The following is a 22,440-nucleotide window of genomic DNA, read 5'->3' as shown; positions in this document are numbered from 1 at the left end:
GCAGAGGTTTCCAGAATCTCAGCTCGGGATCTAGCTACCTTCTGTACAAGCACCTGATGTTTTTTCTGTACTCTGGCACAAGGCTCCCCATGAAGTTGGAACCCTGAGCCTACACCTGCTGCAGGACTGGTAGCATTATCCACTGAAGAATTTGTACAAATCATCTTTGATATGATCAATTAAAACCTTATTATTTTGATGATTCAATTTCTAGGCCTTGTTAGAGAGGGTAGAATCAGTAATATTCATTTAAACAATTAATAAGCTTACCTGAAAAATGCTTCTTTTGCATTGTGCTGTCCAAGTGAACTTCCAAGCAGGCTTCCTCGCGACACTACAGTAGGCATGATGGGGACAGAGAATTAGAAAACTCATCGAGCCACCTCACCACCCATGCTGGCAGATGTTGGCAGGGGCATTGCTTGAATGTTGGGGCCAACTGTGTTGGAGGCTTTTGCCATATCCAGTGAAAGTGAGAATTCACTTCATTGTCACATAGGAAGATGGTGCTCTGCTAAACACATTGCAATTTTCGGTGGATGCGGACAAAACAGGGGGAAATCATAACAGTCGGAAAGCTTCTCTAAGATCATGCTGGCCTCCTTAAAGATAAAGCTTCTAAGAGAAAGTATCACTAAAGAATGAAGAGTGGGGACATTTCTGTCACTGATGTTATGGTCAGCTAGGGTAAGGAATGATGTGGGAAAGAACACAAAAGAACAAAACAAATATTTTACCACTATTGCTCCATTCGTGATGATGGTTTCAGGAGGATCCAGGCTAGAAAACAAGAATAAATAATATGTATTTTACAAACAATATATTTTGGATATTGTCCTGAACAGGACACACTATTCTTTCTTAATTTTTTTATTACAATTATTTTATTTGCTCCTTCTTATTGTCTCCAGAAGTATGCTCCCTTTATGCTATATGCCACATAATGACCCACCGGAAATGATTAAATTGCAATAAGGTACCTGGAATGTGCTTGTAATAGCCTTAGTAGCACAAGTATGTCACAAGATGGGTAGTAACCTTCTCCTCAGTCATGACTTTCCCAGAGAATGCTGTCCAGTAAATCTATAGACTTACTGCAGAGGGATTTAGCATCCAACTCTGAACTATGTAAGTAATACATAAATCTTACTAAAAAGTCACAGAATTAAAAATTTGGAACTCTCCTCCACATCATGGCATTTTCCTTTCGTGGGATGATTTGTTAATGCACACATCAACTTTGGAAAAAGATTGAATTTGGCTATTGACATGATACTGGTCTACAGAAGGTTTCCCTGCACTAATGCACCACTCCAAGCTGTAATTCTGATTATTGGGGTTTTACTCACATGCTCTCCAGTACAAACTCAACTTCCAACTCCTCCTTCCTCTGAAAATAAAAAAAGAAGCAATCTCCATTAGCATGCTCAGAGGTTTTCAAAGCGACCTTCATTTTTGCAAGCACAGTTTCCTTTATGTTTTCATAAGTAACAATATTCTGTTTCATGCTTGCTATTGTCAGCATTAAAAGACAGAGACAGCTTTTTCTTCACCAAGGATAAGATTTCAATTGTACTAGCAGACTATAGTGTGTTTGGTGCTTAAAAGTCTCCCTACTAAACCTTTATCTTTTCCAGCTTCCATTTGCTGAACATGGTATGATAAGACTTGATGTTTAGTAAAATATTGTGGAAATAGGCTGTTTTCCTGTCCTTGTTTCTTTTTTCTTTTCATAGTCTTTGTGAGGATTACATGAATTGTCATTTTCTATCAGATTATTAAAAGTGCAAAGCTTCCCTAAAATTGCATCTACACTGGGGCTTGGGATTTTGGCTATGACATGCCAGAGGAAAGCAAGAGGAATTTGAGAAGGCTATCTATTTTGTCACTGGCATGCAATTTCCAGGATTTTAATAAATTTTGCTACATTTTTACTACCAAGTTGGTCCTGGTGGTAAAAGACAGAAGAGACAGCATGCCTTTTTAATCAGAGGGGATAGAATGGACATTAAGATGTACTAAATGTCTGACTGAGCTCTTACCTGTGGATTTAGAGGGAATGTTATAAACACTCTTTCCCCAAGGGGGATTTTAGCTACATCAAAAAGCACAATTGCATGGTCATCATCATGAATAATGTCATCATCAGAAACAGTAATTTCCAGAATATTCTGGGAAAAGAAATTAAAAATAACCAATTCATTAGCATGTACTCAAGAAGTATAATATTCTGCAGCTCTTGCAGGTTTAGCATCTGTTTTACAGAGAGGAAATAGAAAAATATTGATGAAAAAATGTCACAAGGAAGAGTAAGAAAGTGAGTCTTATCTACTTTATAAGAAACAGCTCTTAGTCTCATCAGTTAAGGGTGAACTGACATATCTTTCTGGTCACCTTTTATGCTTTTAAGTAGCTCTCGTGAAAAACGCAATCTTTTAGGGAGGACTATGGATTGCCATATTCCTATATTGTTTCCTATCAACAGAGGTAATAAAGGACACTTCATATCAATAGTCACCTTTTCGGATCCTTGGACATTCATTCTGCTTTCAGCCACCTGTTCACAGCCATTTGAGTGTAGTGTAACCATCAGCAGCAAACTGAGTAAATATCTTCATCTTACTAGAATGTGGCAGCTTCCTGGCATTGATATGCCATTTCATGTCCTCTCAGGAAAAGATGTGTTTTTCTGTTATAGTGTAATTTTATATTTTCATTTCACAGTGTCTCTCTGTTGTAACTGTCATTGGTCCCGTTAGCCTTCCCAAGGAGGTCATACTCACATTATCCATGTATAAATAATAACTATCTGTTGGGAGTAAAGTGGATTCCAGCAAAAGCCAGAACTGTTTTGCTCCAGCTTGCATGGGGAATTTTAAGTAAACTCAGAAAGGCATTAGAAGACATGACCTCCTGTTTTGCTCTAAACTGAAAGATGTTACATAGAGACAAAGTGAAGAACAGAGGTTTTAGTTTGTGTACCTTGACTTCTCTCTGTATCCGGAAGTAGAAACTTTCATTCCACACGGGATTTCTGCAGTTTTTGATGGTTTTGGTGTGGAGTTTTTCATCTGAAGCAGTTGGCAACCAGAGGCTCACATAGCAATCAGATTGGCTTACTGTAGAAACATAGGCACAAAATATCTCTCAGAGGATTCACAACACAAGCAGTGGAAACATTTAAATGCTCCATAGCTTGAACATGGGTGAGAAATGGCCAGTTCTTTCTGATATACATAGGCCAAACCAGAAAGATAGAAATCACATAGCTGGATAAAATTAATTTGCTCATCACAACACTATTTTTAATAAGCAGTGTATTCAAATAACTATGCATAATCTCACACATTAAAATTAAAAATACAGTCTTAGCTAGTGGATAGTATGGATAGCCAGGAGTTTCGTATTGCTCCTGATCAACAAAATTAGGTAGGAGAAATCACGACAGAGGCAGCACAATATGAGCTTCAGACCCTGAGAGGGACTGTGCATAAGTTGTATCTGAGGCAACTTAACTTTGTGAGAAATCTTAAAAGACTCAAGTTTCAGTCTGATTCAGATAGTAAATATATGGTATACCTGGTTATTAACTCTTCATGATGGAAAATTAATTATTCAAGTCACCTTGATCATTGTCTCCTTAGGTGGGGTGGGAAGGGAGAGGCCTACCAGCACAGTTGCTGCTTCAGGAGGTTAGTAGCGAGCGTGAGCCCTTTCCTGGCATTTGTTGATGCTTCAGAGACCTGGAAGCTATTTCCTACTTCACATCTCTCCTCAGGAAAAATGAAGTGGTAGAAAGGATTTGGATCTTGCAGATGAAGGGAGTGAGCCTGCACTTGCTGTAAGGTACCACCTGCCATAGATCCTGAACCAAGTGAACACCAAACAGATTCTCAGACATCGGACAGGAACTGTTCCAGAAGCAACTGGAACAGATCCATTCTGTTGTGTAAACACAGACTTTCGTGAGAAAAGAGGAAAAGTCTAGTCCCATGTCAGTCAGCAGAGATAACTACCTCATGAGTGGAGAGATGGACGCTTACTGTGTATAAGCATGGCGCAGGTCTTGCGGCAGCTCCTCGAGGTTAAAAGAGAGTTTGTCCTGGTGTCTTTGTTCAGGATATTAGATGTATTGCTTTGGGATATTTTGTCTAAAAATAACATGTTGTCTGAAGTCCAGAGACCCTGTGACGGGGACATCTCCAGAGGAGGATGACTATTAGGCAGGAAGATTCCCATGTAAAAATTCATGCTGAATCTGAAGGAATTTCTTGACACTGCCATGAGTTTTCTCTCAATAAGGTAATAGATTGCCTTTCAGACTTTGAAATTATTTTCACTGACAACATTTCAGGCTCTTAGATTTTTACATAATGGAAGTGACAGAATAATACATGGACTTTAATATAATAGTATTACTTATTTATTATTTATAATATTTAGTATAATATTGTTTAGTATAATATATATTCCATTTACTGTGAGCAGGAGGGCTCTGATTACTGATCTATCTCATAACTGAACCATCTCTCATCATTGTCAGCTTGCTGAGCTGTGATGTGCTCGTCCTGATAAGTGGTATCACTGCCTCTGATCTACAGAGTTTCTCAAGAGCTTATAGGAAGCCAGTGCAATAGCCAAGAACTAAATGTAGCCTCAGGGCAGCTGGACCATCCCTCCTGCCATTAATGAGAGCACTTACCACTGCCAGTCTCAAGTGTTCCAAAACCAATCCCAAAATCACTAAAGAGGCTGAAATGGGACATCCTACAGAAATTGACATTTCTGAACTGATCTGAGACATAATTTCTCTCATTTTTAGTTTCTAGCCATCATAAGGTGCAGGAAGGGCTCATTTCTATATTTTTGTTGTAGTTGCAAAGGCCAATTATTTTCTTTTCCTTTCTTTTTCTTAATGAAAGCCAAAATGCTTTAGCCTGATATTAAATTCTGACTTTCCATCACACAGTGTATAAAACAAGATTCGTGATAGAACTGAGAAAGACGGCAGTACTAAAACTCTGAGCAAAGCATGAATGGACAACCACAGCATTTATGAATGTCTTTTGTTACTGTTTTATCTGGAATTTACTGATATTCTGGAGTGTTTTCTTTGACAAAATGTTTTTGCGAGGCTACTTTCTACAATTATTTTTCCGTATGTGTGTTGATTTCATAAATATTTATGTAAAATAAGCTATTGACAATTAAAGAATCACAGAATCAGAGATTATGCTGAGTTGGAAGGAATCCAGAAGGATCATTGAATCCAACTCTTAGCCCTGCACAGGACCATTCCCAAGAATCACAGCATATGCTGTTTAACATCAGTATTAACAATGGGAGTGATGGGACAGAGCTCAGCTTCAGCAAGTTTGCAGGTAAAGCAAAACTGGGGAAAGTGGTTGACACACTCGATGGCTGTGCTGTCATTCAGAAGGACCTGGGCTGGCTGCAGAACTGTGCCAACATGAGCCTCATGAAGTTTATCAAGGGAAATGCAAAGTCCTTCACATGAGGAGATATAACCCCATGCACCAGGATGGGCTGAGGGCTGACCAGCTGGAAAGCAGCTCTGCAGAGTGGGACCTGTGCATGTTAGTGGACACCTGGTTGAGCATGAGCCAGCAATGTGCCCTTGTGGCAAGTGAGGCCAACAGTCCGCTGGGCTGCATCAGAAGTAGTGTTGCCAGCAGATGGAAAGATCGTGTCTACTCAGCGATGGCAAGGCCACATCTCTGGGTTCCCCAGTACAGGAGAGGTAAGGATGTAAAGTCCACAAAGAAAGTCCCACTGAAACATAAGTAAAAACTTTGGTTTTGTCATGCGAGTGGTCAACATTGGCACAGGTTACCCAGAAAGGTTGTGAAGTCTCTGCCCTTTGAGATGTTCAGAACAAAACTGGACATGGCTCTGAGCAACTTGCTGTAGCTGACCCTATTTTGAGCAGGGGGCTGCACTGCATGATCTCCAGAGGTGCCTTCACACCTCAGCCACTTTGTGTCATTCTGCAATAACAGGGCTAGTTGGTCACAGCTAAATTACATATTATGGTTAGTAATTACTATGTGCAGATTTGACCTTGAAGATGATGTGAGGTGATACCACTAGGAAAAAGCATGCTTTCTTTTTGTAAAGAAAGGGGACTATGCCACATATGGTTTTGCCACAATTAATCTACAGTCACTACTGATATGGAGAGGTTATTGTTTTCCATAGGATTCCTTTGATTTTCCATATTTTCCTTGTACAGTGTGGAATGATGGACATTCCATCATCCATAGAGGGGATTCAGAATTTTAAGGTAAAAAGCAGCTGCAACTCCCTGGATGGCCTGAAGTCAACATGCTCCCCAGTACAACAATAAACATCTGCTCAGAGAAACAGAACGGAGTGCAGAACAAAGTGGAGACTACGTGCCCCCACTCCTTTCTAATTCCAGCAGAATGGGAGAACATTGTGGTACTAAGACTGTACAGTACCTGCCTGATAAGGGAGAATCAAGATGTTCTGCTGCTGAAGCCAACAACCATGTCAAACCTCCTCCTCAGGTGCCAAATCACAACCACCACCCCTCTCTCATTAGGCAAACTAATAGAAATAAAAGGTATTTATGACTAGAGACACTCAAACTCCACCCAAACATAAAGAAAATAGTATAAAAGTAAGTTGGAGATAAGGGGAAAGGGGGAGAAGATCTCCAGTGAAACTGCTGGGATCAGTCGACTGACTGAGTCCATCTTCTCCCCCCCCAGAGGGATGCCTTGGGTGAGAAATATGCTCTACACACATCGAATGCTGCTTTTAGGACTAGAGCTTTTGCTTGTGCTTACTTCATAGCATATTAATTAGATTGCTTTGTGTCAGAGCTTGTGTTTGCTTAATATATGTATCAGTAGATTGCTTTAAACGTATTTTTGCAGCAGACACTATCACGAACAACCTTCTAACCTTATTAATCTGTCATAGTTTGTATTAATAGAAAGTATTATGCCGTAAACTGTTAAAGTAAGTCCTGCAGTTGCCAGCAGCAGATAACACCTTGGTGGGCCCTGCTGAGGGGTCCTGGCTCTGTTGAGTTCCCTCTAACAAGGGAGGTCAAGGTACCCTCCCATTTTGTGAATCTGTTTGTGAAGGGTCTCCTTACGAGATGCTGACAGACTGTCGGACACCAGGGTCTCGACTTTCCTGGGGGACTGATGAGCAAAAATTTGAACTTCCATCTTTCACGTGACAAAGAGTATCCCATGCTTTGACTTTAACTGAGCTTATGTTTTTCTCTAAAAGTGGCAGTTTGTTTGAACCCAGGCTAAACTGTGAGGCAAACAGTGGGAGAAATCAAATAACAGGACAGCTGAATGTCTGCTGAATACTATGAAAACTATGATACCCTCATTATATGGGAACTCTTGAAATGGCTAACCAGCTTATATTGCTCCCTCTTATCCCTGAAAAAAGTGTACAAGAGAGCTACCGACAATGTTCCAGTTTATTCATTGCTACCTGGGAGCTAATAAAAAAAAAAACATATTTGCATTTTCTTCATACTCTAGTTGTAATTCAGTTGCTGGGCTTCATTAACAGTTCCATGCCATGCCAGGCCCTTACTTCAGTGCACGTGTTGCAGCTTCATTCCCTGATGACATAATATCACCCCATGTGCATGCTGAGACTTCTCAACTCACAGTCTCTTTGAAAGTCAGCACTAAGTGACCCTGATATCCTTTCACAATTTTTAACTTCTGATTCAATTTGTATGTTGGTGGGACTGTTTCTCATCTCTGTCTTCAAGCTAAAGATGGGTTAAAAATACAAGACCAAAACAAGAAATTCAGAACTACAGCCAGCTGCTTGCTACCCTGTGAGAGTACAACCTTGCGAGCTGTACCTGAAATGAACCATCACAAGCTAAAATCATTCATCTCCATCACAAGTAAGGAAATTTCAGCACTGAAAACCAAAACATATAAGAAAAACTAGTCTTAGAACAATGAACGTAAACTGTAAAGTCCCATCTGTCCTGTTACTGCATTTCATAACATCAAAACAAAGAAATAATTTTCTCCTAGTGAAATCCTCTCCACCTGCACAGACAGGTTCCCCTTGAATTCTAGTTTACTGCAGTTCACCTAAAAGGAGGAGGAGAGCCACTCCCATTTCTCAATCGTTGGACATGGTCTCTGGGAACATTTTTCCTCTCCAGCATAACATGATATAAACAAGATTAAGAAGTTACCTCGTACTGCTTGTCTGTCTGAGACAAGATTTAAACTGAACTCAGTCCTCTAAAAGTATCCAGGTGCAACACTCATCTGTAAGCACAACATTACTCTCTGTAACCTTGTTGTGGAAATAATGAAAGCTCGTAGATCTACCATGCTTAATCAGTGATGTCCTTTACCAGGGATGAACAGAGTCCCCATATGAATCCTCCACCCTGTCCAGCCATTTAAGTCCACTGGCAAAGTAGGATTTTCTCCCTGGAGCAGATTCAGTGGGTGCAGTACCTGTTGCAGTCACAGCACAGACCTTTCTCAGCCTGGGTCACCTCTCCGTCCTGCACCACTGTGCTCCCACCAGCACCACTTGCATTTTTGCAACAGGGCCATTAGTATAACTTGCACTATCTGTACTCTACCTAATTTGCTTGTGCTTTTTTTCTGTAGCAATAATAACCCCTAATATCTCTGGAGAACCACTCTGATTTGCAAAGACTTCAAGTGTATCACCCCAGAACTGACTCATTTCTTCTGAAAGGATAAAATAAGAGCTTCCACAAAATAATTTCATAAGCTGTTAGAGGACAAAGTCTCTGAGCTCCTCCTTTATAAATATGCAAGGTCTCTCTTCATCTAAAGATGAAAAACAAAACGAAGATCTGAAAAGAAAAAGGAAGGTCTGATCTCCCAGTTAAGACCAGCAGGTTTTTTCCACAGCTGACACAGCTTCCACATGTTCCTGATTTCTACAGTTACAAAATATACCCGATACACACAGTCATTTCAATCCAAGACTGTAAGTTTCCTACTTCGACTCTTGACTGCTGCTTCACAGTGATGCCTCTACCCACAGCCTCTTGATCTGGCAAGACAAATCCTCTCAGAGAAGTTATCATCTTCCAGAAAAAAAGAACCTGTCAGCCTGAAACTCGCTCCAAGTAATTTCTTATTGGACATACGTCTCAAATTCACCTCTGTATCCAGGCAGAATATTGCTAACACTCAGCACCACCAAGGCCAAATATGTCAAACCAGACCTGACATCACCACTCTTCACCCTATCTGTGTTAATGAGCCTGAACATGCTCTCCAGCAACAAAGGTCAGCTCTTGGAATTTGGAATCAGCTAGTACCCACGTAGGCTGTCAGAGTTTCAGAGAGCAGTATTGTCACAGAGACCTCTTTACTCAGGTCTTCGGAGTTACCTGAGATCCAGTGCAGTCCTACAGAGTTTTGCTCTTCCACAAGGCAGTAAGTAGTGGTGAAGAGACCACACCACTACAGGTCTATCACCTGTGTTGTCTGAGGACCTGGGAGAGGCTTCCTTCTGCTTGCAGCATCTCAGGGCAAATCTCCTCTCTTGGTGCTTGGGCTTCAGGCATGCCAGATGAGGCTGATCCCCTCACTGATGGTCTGTTTTGTCCATGGGAGCAGGGTAAGCTGTCAGCTTCAGCTGTGGGATTTAGGGGCTGTCACAAAACAAGTAAACACTAATGATGGTGAAGGTGGGCCTGGCTCAGTGCAGCTCTGTGTGGTCACCCAATAACTCATTTGTTTAAGGAGAGCAGCGGGAAGGTATTGGAGAGCCTATGTGACCATGGTCCTCCTCTCCTATCACCTGGCTCCTTTCTCATTCTTTTGGGAAGCAGAGTCACTGGAAGGGGTGTTAGCAGCAACGAAAGGAGCTAATAATAATTTTCCCTGCCACCTCATCCTTGCCAGATATTCCTCCCACACATGGCAAATTCTGTAGAAGAAGTGATGCTATTAATAGAGTTAGGAAACATGAGCTTTTGTAAAGGCCCTTGGCACTGATCTCCAGCTGAGAAGGAGCAAATGGACACATCAATGACCTCAAAAGTAATTCTTTTACCCAAGGCTGTCTGCAGCTCCAGACTGAGGAGGGGAATACCACCACAAAGCAGATACCAGATTATAAGAGACCCATAAACTTCAATGAAATTGCTTTCTTTCTAATACGCCCAACACCTCTACAGCCTAACTGCATGCATCATCGGAGCCTGGTGATGACACCCAGCGCCTGCAGGGCAGCAGGATGAGTGTTAGTGATCTTATCTGGGCACCCTCCTTTCTAGAGCCCACAGTGAGGACAGGGAGTGCCAGAAATATTTGAGTCTGACCCATAACTACTACTTGGCATAAAGGTTATTTAGGAGTACAGTGGAAAATAATTAGCTCAGGTCTGCCAAGAGCATTTGCATGATAAGACAACACAATAACCAGTTATATGAAGTATTTACAGAACAAATGTTGGAGTGGAACATCACCTAAGTATAGAGGAGACTGCAAAAGTGGTGGAGCAACAGCAAGGATATGAAAAAGGTTAATTGATCCATTGAGGAGTGGGCTGCTTTCTTTTTGGTTTGATTTTTTTTCTTTGTGTGCCGAACCCACCAGCAAGTGCTGTCTACAGTCAAAGGTGTAACATCAGATTTCAGGATAAGCTGGGATTTCATCCCAGGCTTGTGAAACACACATCCCCTGGGTCTTGAGGTGTGAGTTTAAAAAACAGCCAAGATTAAGTTGGGTGCACAAGACAGTGAGGACTGTCAGTGGAAATATATAGAAGTGGCATTCCCTGAAGCCAAGATTTGGCAAGTAAGTCAGGGAAAAACATAGAAACTCTGTGACCAAAGGACCTAGTGTGGCAGTACTTGCAACAAACTGACAGAAAAACTTGGAACGGAGCATTTTTTAGCCAAAATGAAGTGAACAGAAACTCTAGCAAGCAGATAATTGCATGTGCCAAAAAAGATGGGAAGTCAGCATGCAGACAGAAAAAGCAAGTCAAAGAATCTGTTACACTTGGTTGGAAAGGTGGCTTGTTCCTGGATTTGATAAAGGAAAGATGGAAATATAGGGAAATCTGAAATTAAAAAAATTGTCAGTCTTCCACAGATATTTCACAGTCAGATAGCACCTGTATCAGCTGCTTATTATCAGTTTTCCAGGAGAAAGATCATATTGCTGAGAAAAGGCTAGGTAAACATAATTTTGTAATTCTCATTAGCACACAATAGCATGTGTAGTTATATTAGTTTTGTGATACTTCAAATGCATACAGATGTTAAAAGCAAAACATTAAGCTAAACGGACATTAGTACCAGTGCAAAATCAGTCACTTAAAAGGTACAATATATCTTTTTGACATTGTACTGAAGTATTTAAACCACATAATATCACATTATTTTTCCTTTGAGGCTCCAGCTTCTTTGAAAGCATGGGCAGGTTGCTGCTCAGCCAACAAAGAGCTATCTAATATTTGTTTATCTTCCTTGTTCAATAGCATGCTGGTTTACAGTGCTTCATTTTGACATGACATCCTTAAGAAGTCACAGAGTACCTGGGGGAATTACTGACAGACAGCACAGACATCCTTTTCTTACCTGCTGATCTCTATATCTTATTTACTGGTAATCAACAAGAGAATCTGAAGATACTTCTCAGTGTTTCTAGGCCTTACCTCACATCTTAAATTAGAATCCCTCTACCCATAATAAAAGATTCAAACAGATAAGAGAGAAAAATGTATGGGAGAAGATATTTGGTTGTCCATGTTTTGTAAACAGGGCAACAGAGGCATAGAGCGTTTGGATGTGTAGATGTACTTAAACTTCTTATACAAAAAGTCTATTAACAGAGCTAAAAACTGAGCCCACACATCCTGAGTCCTACTCCAGGGTTGTACATTTTGCTGATAATGGGAATTTTCAAAATGTCTCCATATCACTAAGCAAGACTTTCTCAGAAACCACACTGTCCTCAGGATGAAGGACAAGGTCACAACAGTAACACTATTTCTGAGAATGCAGCATCATTTTACTTTGTGCAATCCCTTTGCCTAAGCTGTTAAATCATGGATCTTATCTTGTAATTCAATTTCCATGATAGATCAAAGGTGATACTAAGAGAAATTAAATCAGCACTTCAAAATATTGAAGGTGAGGTTTTGCACATACATGCAGTGTTTCATAGCTGTCAAAAGGAATAAAAATTAATTTGACCTTCTTTGCTGTCCTATAATATTTTCTATTCTCTGCAACCCAATATTACAGACTATGTGAGCTGAACACTTCTCTCCACTGAACTGGAAAATAGGCAATGGTGACATCCATGTTTTTGAAACATCAAATAGAGTGAAATACAAAGAGATGGTGAGACTTTTATCTGTAGGATATTATGGCTTCAGCAAACTTCATCATGATCTCTCAAAAAGGAAGGAAAATGCAAAACAAGAGATGGATGTATGATAAAGGGATATGTAAAATTGTAGTTATTAGTGATGTGTCAAATTCATGAGACACGTGTAGGAATATCAGGAGAAAATTCTTCAGAGGAAAGCCTCTGTGAATGTGGGCCACCAGGTAAGGGCTGGCCAAATATCACGCATTTTCAGAGCACTTTGCATGTGAACTGTAACATATCATGTACTACTGTCTTCAAAAGACTTCTGTTAGATATCTTTCACTTAGGGGCAAGATATAACAATGTGGCAGATGTTATGATGCTCTGATGCTGGGACACGTACACGAGATACCTCACTCAACTTCTGAGATGTGGCAGGGCTTTTTAGAGCAAAGAATTTAGAGGGACTGATGTGTAAGGATTTCAGCTCTATATTCTATGCATTTGTCATGGACATGGGATATAAACATCTGTGTATTAAAACTGATGTTAAGATATTTTTACACCTCTGAAACAGACAACTTGTCAGATAAATAATGTAAAGAAATGTAAAGGAAAAAAGCAAACAATCCAATAAACCTCTGAAATTGTATATAGAGATATTGTGGCAGAAATTGCCTTTGATTGTGATTTCTTAGCTAGTATGATTTACAGTATCTAGCACAATCAGGGTCTGAAACAGTAATTTAAGAGCTGTGTAATGTCAATAAGAAAATCTGATACTTACAAAAATCTGCCTGACGAGCATTTTTCAACTTTATGATTCTCACAGTGAGCAAGGAGTAAGGTGTCACTTCCTGCTGAAAAAGAACCAACAAAGGAGATATATTTTAAAGTTTTGAATAAGTGATTGTAATGACAACCAAACACCGAAAAGAATCCAAGTTCTGTTAAAGCTACCTCTTCCATTTGGCATCACAGCAAAAATGCAATAGGCAACAAAATGCACTTTCTCCATGAACTTCATTGACCCCTAAAGGGTATAGTTATCTAAGCATACAAACAGAAGATGTGGAAGAAGAGAGTGAATAGGAAAGTGGAGACAGAGTAAATAAGCTGAGAAAGTTCAGTTAGTTAGCTATATTAAATCATATACATGACCACTAGCATCCAATATGAAGACAAAATTCAGCGAATCCACAAATCAGAGATGCTTACATTTGGTTGGCTATTCACCAGCAACCTGTGTTGTGCTGTAGATCGAATCAAGGCCTATACAAAAGTTTCTGCTTTTAATACAATGTTTGGATAACTGGAGAGAGGAAAAAAAAGATTGGTCTTTTTACCTTTTCTTGCTTGTTTTTAAAAGAATCATTTTCATGGCGGGTAGGTGTCTAAGTGTTAGCACCTTGGGGAATGTCTCAGGACATACACAGTACACAGCTTTGGACAAACATTTCCATCTTGCTTTGTGGGAACGCAAGTTTTCCTTACCAAATGTGCTTATCTGATTCATAGATGTGGAGTAGTATAATGAAGTACGTAGATTGGACTACAATCCTTAATTTCAAAGAAGGCTGTCTCCAATTCCTTGTTGAAGGTGCCAGGCCTGACCACCTTAGTCTGCAAAAGTTGTGACAATCATGTGTGCTTTATGGATTTTACATCTTCAGAGAACATGCTCATCATGTCCATTAGCAGCAGCTAGAGCAAGCAGGGTATTGGCAGAAAGGGGCAGAAAACAGGCAAAGTTTCATATGGCTGCAGCACATATGGCTATATTGATACCCTGGCTGCAGGAACAGTTGTAGAAGATTTATCAAAATAGCTGAAGTTTATAGAAAGGAAAGAGAGTTGCACTGTGGTTGTACGCAAGAGACTGAATGAAAAGGGTAAATCAGCAGTGGGGGTGGCTACCTGTATCACAGTTTACGAACAGAAGCAGATGAAAATGACGAATTTCAGGAATTTCAGAGTGTATTAAGTAATAAGTTCCCAAGCTGATCTATGATTATACTAGGAACAGGTCTTGTTAAATAGAAGGGGTAACACAGAACGACTGAAGTGAATGTCAGAGGATGAAGTTCTGCACAAGAAAGAAAATGCAAACTCTGTCATATCCTGAGGTCAGACTACTGCTGCATGAAGAGCATTAATCTGCATACAAATATGTTATAAGCAGATTCTGAATTGGATATCTCCAATAAATGGAAAGATATAAATAGTATATCTATAAATAATATATATGTGAAAAAGTCACCTTGAGATAGTCAGGTTATGAAGTACTAAGAAATTTTTTTGAGGACTTCTGAGCAAAGCATTAATCAAAACAAAATGTTATGGCATTAAAATGAGGCAGATTTAGGAACAGAGAAGTGTTAGTTCGCAGTTCTAATAGAGGGTCTTTGGAAGTTATAAAATGATCAAATTTATTATGATGACACTTTTGGATTTGCAAAAAAATATTCAGCCAAATAATACTCAAGGCACAGTACATATTGGTGTCAAGCAATAGGTGGCCACTTCAGTAGAGGCCTGATGGTAGCCACTAATATTCAGAAAGAGCTCAAGGAGAAGTTGAGATAATGGCAGAAGACAAATAGCTCAGTAATTCTCTAGTAAGGTAACCTCACAAAACACAACAACATGAAGAGGTGGCCAAAGAAAGAAGTTGTTGTGAAAGCTAATCACCAAAACTCTGAAAACATTATCTGAAGTAAATGGAGGAAGATGATGAAATAATTCAGAGATGTTATTTTCTGAGAAACTTCAAATAAAATAACTGGAATAAACTCCTGACTGAAATTAGACAAAGCACATACAGACATGCTGCTACTGTGACAAAAGTCAAAGACTGCTAAAAAGGTCGAAGTATAAGAAATCAATGACACAAGACAGTACATCAGCTGAAGTGTGTAAAGCATTAGACTACGAGGAATTCATCATGACAAAATTTGCTTAACCTCCCAAATAATTTCTATCACTATAAGAAGGAAAGACATGAAGGTCATAAAAGGAATTTGCAAAAAAACGCAGTAATTCTCAGGCTGTGAAGTAATCCAATGAAGTGGCAAGACTGAATTTTTTCTAAAATGTTGGATAATTGAAAGGCATTTTAAATAGATGTTAGCCTAAAATAACCAGAAAGCTTTGCCCATGTGCTCAAGCTTTTTGCTGTGAGGTACAGAAGCATCACACTCAAAACAAGAGTGCTTAGTGCCAAATAAATGCATTCTCTTTATCAGGATACAAGGGGTAGAATATCTTGTCTTCTGGGTAGGTGTACTCCAAAACTAAAAAAAGGAATTAATCACTGTTGCTCAAAGTTGTGTGTAGGGCACAGGATGTTTTATAGGGCTGTGTTCTAAACAGGGGAAGTAACATCTCAACATTGTCAGGACACAGGCTGAGCCAGCTCCACAATATTTTTTCAACCATTATTGTTAGACTGTTTCTCTTCCACCAACAAGGAACTACTCCATGTCTACTTACCTCAAACTGTTTTGTTCTGAGAAGAACAAACACTCATTGGGTTTGTCCTTTTGTTTCTATTACTTTCTCAAAAATAGTACTCAAATTAGAGAAACACATAAAAACTTTGGCAGACATATTTCAGGAGAAACAATGGAAAGAGTTAAAGAAATTGCATTTAGTATTGCTGATCTCTTAGCCTTCTTTAATGGCACCAGTCCTTCAGCCAGCATTTTGGAACATGTGTTTTTAGAGATTGCCAGAGTTGCGTATGAACTACTATGACTTTGTAAGTAGAATGACAGAAAGAGAAATAAATGTGGGTTCTGCGAAGACACACTTTCACCAAGCACTGTTTGTGTGCTTGTACATTGCAGTAGACTAAAGTACAGGCTATGGGATGAATGCATCACAGAAACCTCATACTTTGCATGCAAATGAAAACAAACTGATAAAAAAGTATGGTAGGGCTATATTAAGAAGGGAAAAAACCCAAACACAATCAAACAAAATTATGACACTGATTAGACACTGTCAGAGATTATGCAAGGCTACAAACACCTCATTTTTGTAGAATCATGGTGAGAAAGTGGATAGGTATATTTGGTGTCACTGGAAGATAGCTTGGTGCAAAAAGCAGGATTTTATTTAAATTTTAAGAGCTTGACAAGGGAACAGTAGGGCAGAGAACCCAATCAGCCCAAATGTGCAGATTAGAAATTTGATTGAATGAGAACCAAGAATTATTCCACACCTCCAGGAGGAGAGCTCTAAGCAGAGGCTGCATAAGAGAAAACCCAGTGTGAGCTGTGCGTGTAAACTGTATACTAGGAGGAAATCTCACTATAGTGCCCTAGAGAGTCTTATGAGAGGAAGGTACTGGCGATGCCAGCCGGAGCACACTCAACATTCAGTCACGGAACAAAGACCACGAGAGAGAGAATGGAAAAAGTGACTCAAGGAATTAAGAACAGAGGAAAGAGCTAGTGATGGGAGCCTGAAAGATACATTCAGTGTGTTTTGTGGCAGAGAACATGGAGTCAGGCAAGTCATAGCTGATTTTCTCTCAGCCTGAGCCTTGTTCCCTGGGTCTATTCATTGGGTCAGAATGATTTATTAGCAAAATCCCTTCTGCTATTTGGCTTCCCCCAAGAACATGATTACTTTAAGTTTGAAGGAATAATGAAAATACTAGTTTTATCTCCATATCCTCATCATTTTTACTAGTTAGAAAAGGTTTTTCACAGCACACAGAACCAGTCTGTACCCTGAAATGTCATCCTCCACCCCTCAATGACACTCAGATGGCCATATTACAGAAATTGAAGTTCTTTGGAAACAAACAAACAAACAAACAAACAACTTTGTTCTAGAAAACATTTTCATCCCCTCCTTAGGGCATAAAATGAAGAACGATGTTCTTTGATCATAATAATAATTTGAGGCACCAATGCCTTTGAAAAGAGCTAATTATTAAGCAAACTATTAAGGAAATCTCTGAGATATCCTCCTCACAGAAGTTAATGAAAAATTACTTCCTATAATATTTTCCTGATGGCCAAACACCAGACATGAGAAATACTGCAGATAATTCAGAGAGCAAATAACATCTTCATGTAACTGAAGCTCAAGTCCCTGGTGCCATCAATGAAAGTCATACGACTAATAATTTTTTCCCTCTAGTCATTGCAATAATACATTGAACAGTGCTAATAAACTAAAAAGCAAATGTGCTGCCTCTGCTGATTATCATTTGTGTTACCTTAAAAATCCATACCAAGTCATGAGCAACTCCTGATGCCTAGAATAAAGGAATTATTACCAAAAGTTTGAGAATCCACAGTACACAGATGAGTAAATCCCCTTGCAGTTCCCGCAAACAAAGATACGTCTGTGCACCATGAACCTCTGAACTTCTCCCTGCAATTCAGAGTGATGGGCAGACTGAGCATCCTCCCTCAAAGGCTCATTGTTACCCTTGCAAAAGGTAACCTTGCATGACACAGTTCAATCACAGATGCTTTTTTTATAAGAAGGAAGGGTGACAGGGCCCTAAGTAATGTCATGGCTTTTTCTAGTTTTGCGGCAAACTGTTAAGGAATATGTATAACTCAATGTTTATCAGCTACAGAAATCAAAAACTGATTAACGTTCTTCTAGTTCTCTGGTTTCTGATTTTATGTCCAGCAGAATACTTTGGTGAGACTCTCTGCCTTATGTTAATATTACTAACCTTGAGCTGAGATTATGCTTCTTGGTTTCTTGCTCTTTGCATTACTGTGTATCAGTTTTCATTGCAAACACAGGTAATAAGCCAATATCTATTTTTTTAAATTGATAATTTCCCAAGGAAAATACCCTTTTTTTAATTTTTGGAAAGAAGTAATTATTTTATGTAAGACAATGCACTAACAAATAATATCCAGTGATAAACTCTCCAGATTTTTGTAACTATTTATGATCTTCCTTTAGTATGTTTTGTCTTTCCTGTATTCACGTGTAAACTGTTTTAAGGCAAACTGGCAGTTCAGGAGTCCCTGAAAAAACTAGAGATGTTCTCTTGATACCTTCATTAATTTTAAAATACAAAAGAAGTTTCATAAGGTTAGTACATTTTTCTGAAAATTTAGTAGTGGGGCATATTTGGCTTTGCACTATAGGTTAAGAGACACAGCTAAATTTCATGCACAGCCCCAGGCATGTTTTTCTAAACCAAATCCAGTAATTATTCAGTTTATCACACAGCTATGCAAAGTTCTCTCAAACTCAAGCAAGTACTTGGGCAAATGTTTGAACATTCACATTAAGGAACGTTTTATACCCTCTTTACTTCTTCTGGGGCTTAATGTCTGCTACAAGCATATTATCCTTTCTAATAGATCTCTGCTAATGATTATCCTCCTGTTGAAGATGGCAAGCCATGACTTGCAAAAATCCAGGCAACTACTGAAAACTATCCAGGAAACCCAGTGCCAGTAAGATGCAGAAATTGGCCAGCTCAGACAAGCCTGTGCCTTTAATGCCAGTTTTTTACCCAGCTTTATTACACAGGAGAGAAGACATATTCAAAGCCAGCAGACAAACAAGGAGTGTCTGAGAACCTCTTCGTTGTTAAATTCTGCAGATAGCAGACAGAACTTTCAGAAATTCCCTTAGTAGGGAGAAATTATGACACAAATAATACATTAAAGCTGTGCAAAGGGTTCCATAGGCCCTATATATAGAAGTTTATGGCCACAAACCCCTTTTTTTATATTACTTTATGTACATTCAAAAATATATGCCGGATTATAACAATTTCTGTGTAAATGTAACAATATTAGTGGTAAAGAAGGGTTGGATGCTTTTAGCCATGGATATTCTAAAGCAACTTCGGTATGAATACATGAAATCATTACAAAACCGCTAAGGAGATTGGGTCATTGCTTTCACAAATAGCTGCTTTTCCTGCTTGAGTACACTCCCTTGCTGAACTTTAGCACACAGACACACAGAGAGCAAATTGCGAACACCTAAATGCCGTGTCAGCTTTGGTTATGCTACGTTGCCATTTACATCAAGTTTCACACCCCACTGGTAGTCTGTCACCCTTTTGTACACTAATTTCCGTCTTTAGGAGCTGCCAGAATGGTGTTAATAAGAGATTGCTTTGATCAATTAGTTTGATAAGGTTATGACATACATAATCAAAACAGTGTTTGTAGTTTTCTGTTGATTTGGAAGTCTGATTACACACAAAAAAAATTTAAAATACAGATGCTTTAATCGCACATCATTTAAAATGTCAACAAAAATAAGTCTTCTTTTTGTTTAGAGTACCCAGGTTTTACTTTGAGGTAGCTTGACACAATGCCAGCTGCAAGTTAACCAGGAGCGGAGACAAAAATCATCACTGATATAGCCTGCTACGTGGTTGATGCAATTAATCTCTGTCACAGGCCCTGCAAATGTTGCTTAAGCTGTTCTTTTGTTGTGATGAGGTGCACAGTGAGCGAAGTGGGCATTTTTTCTGGAAACAGGCATTAATGTCCAGAACCCAAAGAATCAACAACACCCATGCTCTGACTCTCCAGTTTTGGCAACATTCTCTACCTGTTCTGAGTTAAAGCTCCATTAAATTCATAGAGATAGATATCATTGAAATAATGCCAAAGTCAGTCCCATTTTAACAGAAAACTGAAAGCATTTTCACTAAAGAATTTCTCTAAGGAATAAAATCATGAAAATAACACACTTTGTGAAAATAGACAAAGGAATGGAATGAAAAAATAATGGAATGGAGATGTTTCACCTAAAATAATTTTTCTTTCATTAAATATTTCTGTTTCTAAATAAGCATGTGAATCTTTAATAGCCAATTTTGGGGAAAAAATATCCTACCCTTCCAAAAAATATTGGTTTAGTCCTGCATATTTCTAGTTTGTCGAAGTTGGTACCTTAGCATCATCGCTTGGGGCTATATAGTGCATCGTCCACTTTCTTTCTTCATTTTCCAAGAGTCTTGATTTTCTGCTTGAATGCTGTTGAGGGAAGAAGAAAAGGGGATGAAAAGGAGAGATGAAAAGATCAATTTTTCTACTTATTTCAATTCCTCAACTGAGATTGAATTGCAGAGTGAAATGGGCAATTCGCACCTCCTCATAGTGGTGAATAAAATGATTGTGCCAGGAAAGTGGCAGTGTGCTATGTGGAAAGATAAGGACTCCAGTTCTGGTAGATGCAAATATCCAAGAAAGGACAATTTTGTTTTCCTGGAGATTTATGTCCTACAGGTAACAGTACACTTGAACTGTTGTAGTTCAGGGACAAATCTGAATCAAAAACTCAGAGACTCCTTCCAGGCTGGTTCTGTTTTCCACTTACCTGAGGTAAGGCAGAGGTTGATGCCATCGAGATCGCTGCTACATTAAAAGAAGCTGCTGTGAATGGCACCTTAGTAGTAGGCTGCACAGTTGCCAGTGTCTCCTAAAACAAATTTACAGTCTTGAAGAATGTCAGAAGTTGCTTAACAGGTGTTTTATTAGATTGAGTCAGAGCTCCGCCCTTCCATGATTTCTGAAACAGGAAAATTTCCCACCCACATTATTTGTTCAAAGAGCAGGTCTGCTGTAGGGTATGAATGTTCATATGTGCAGGTCTTGTGACTGAGCAGAGTGAACTGAGACACCACATGGTTCCCACCTGGGGGCTCGTGGAAATGCAGTAACAGCAATAACCTGATTGATTATGTGATAGAGATCATCTATGAGAAACAGCCTTACAGTGATGTTCTGAAAGTAAGGACAACAATAGCCTAATAAACACATCTACCTGTTTTCTCCACACAAAGACCCTGAATTCCATGCATGATGGCCTCCATAATAAAATATAAATTTAAAAAAACAACAATGGATACGATCACTAGAAAAAAGACATTTATGTATGAAGATGTTAGCAATTCTTCTGAAGGAATAATTTCCCTGAAAAATGCTGTTGCATCATGGTTTCTGTGTGTACAACCCATTTTTATTGTAGTATTCTACTTCAAAAGAAATTAAAGAAGACTTGATAAGCTGCATTTTTGTGCTCCCTAAAACACAATGTATCATTTTTTCAATTTGAAATGTGTTACTTATTTCTAGGCTTCACATTTAATACAGTATGCATCTTAACAAATTAAAATGAGATTTAAACATTTCACCTTGAAAAATCATGAAGTATTTCAACAAACAATAATGCCATTTTCCGATGCAAGAAACATCCAGATTTCTGAGCAACTTTATTCAAATCACCAGCCAGCTGGGCACTACTAGCAGATTATTGGAATTTAATGGACTGATTCTGTACATTTACTTTTTTTTTTTAATCTCATGAGGATCTGCATATGCTTAGCACATCTCTAGGAAGCTCAGTGATTAGATTTTCTAATTCATGATGCAAGCATTATTAGGCATACATATGTTTGTATTGAAAGTCCTCCCAAAAGATTAAAAGTAGTGCTGACGAAAGAACTTGAGATTTAATAGGATGACAGGGCATGATGCTTCCTTGTACAGTCAGTATAAGTATGAAATCACAGCCACTCTGACTGTGGCAATGAGTTTTGTACAAGGACCTTGTCTGACAGAAACTAGACACAAACCCAATCACTTCTAGCAGTTTCATTACATAGTTTTCTTATACGGACTGAGGAATCAATATGAAAAGCTCTTGTTACAAGAAGAACAAGACAACCTGATGATCTTATATGCAGTGTTCCATCTTTCCAAAAGTTTGATTTTTTAGGTTTAATTTTATATACTCATTATCTTTTTTTTTTTCATCGTTGTTTAATGAAATAAGCACATTTACTTTGCCAAAAATTTGCTTTGAACTTCCTTTTTCATCTTCACTGTATTGAAACTTTTTGTTGAACCGGAACTGCTTAATTGAAGCCAGAATTAGATAATCTACAGCAATATTTTAAGAAGAGTCACATGCCTCTCCCATGCTTTGGATAATGCTTTAGTTAATATGAGCACTTGTACTTCCATAAAAAAAGTTTTAGAATCTGACTTTTTTTTTTCCTCTAAAAAGGGTGACCAGACACCATTTAGAGAAAATTAACTGTACACATGAAAACACA

General features: G+C 38.9%; 1 protein-coding gene across 1 annotated transcript in view; it reads right to left on the bottom strand.

Moving 5' to 3' along the window:
• The window catches only part of LOC108493673 (cytosolic phospholipase A2 epsilon-like), a 35,239-nt gene extending 14,513 nt beyond the window's left edge, over positions 1–20,726 (bottom strand). The window contains exons 1-9 of the mRNA XM_017807365.1: positions 20,700–20,726; positions 20,281–20,356; positions 16,256–16,272; positions 13,153–13,222; positions 2,983–3,119; positions 2,043–2,171; positions 1,350–1,390; positions 738–780; positions 271–334 (exon numbers count right to left, since the gene is read on the bottom strand). Of these exons, the coding sequence (XP_017662854.1) occupies positions 271–334; positions 738–780; positions 1,350–1,390; positions 2,043–2,171; positions 2,983–3,119; positions 13,153–13,222; positions 16,256–16,272; positions 20,281–20,356; positions 20,700–20,726 (604 nt within the window). The remainder of the gene's footprint in view (positions 1–270; positions 335–737; positions 781–1,349; positions 1,391–2,042; positions 2,172–2,982; positions 3,120–13,152; positions 13,223–16,255; positions 16,273–20,280; positions 20,357–20,699) is intronic.
• Between the last annotated feature and the right edge of the window lie 1,714 nt (positions 20,727–22,440).

This window comes from Lepidothrix coronata, unplaced genomic scaffold, assembly GCF_001604755.1.
Source record: "Lepidothrix coronata isolate B3197 unplaced genomic scaffold, Lepidothrix_coronata-1.0 Scaffold1, whole genome shotgun sequence".
Taxonomy (NCBI): Eukaryota; Metazoa; Chordata; class Aves; order Passeriformes; family Pipridae; genus Lepidothrix; species Lepidothrix coronata.
Note: the sequence above shows the minus strand (reverse complement) of the source record. Positions and strands in the feature narration are given on the sequence as shown.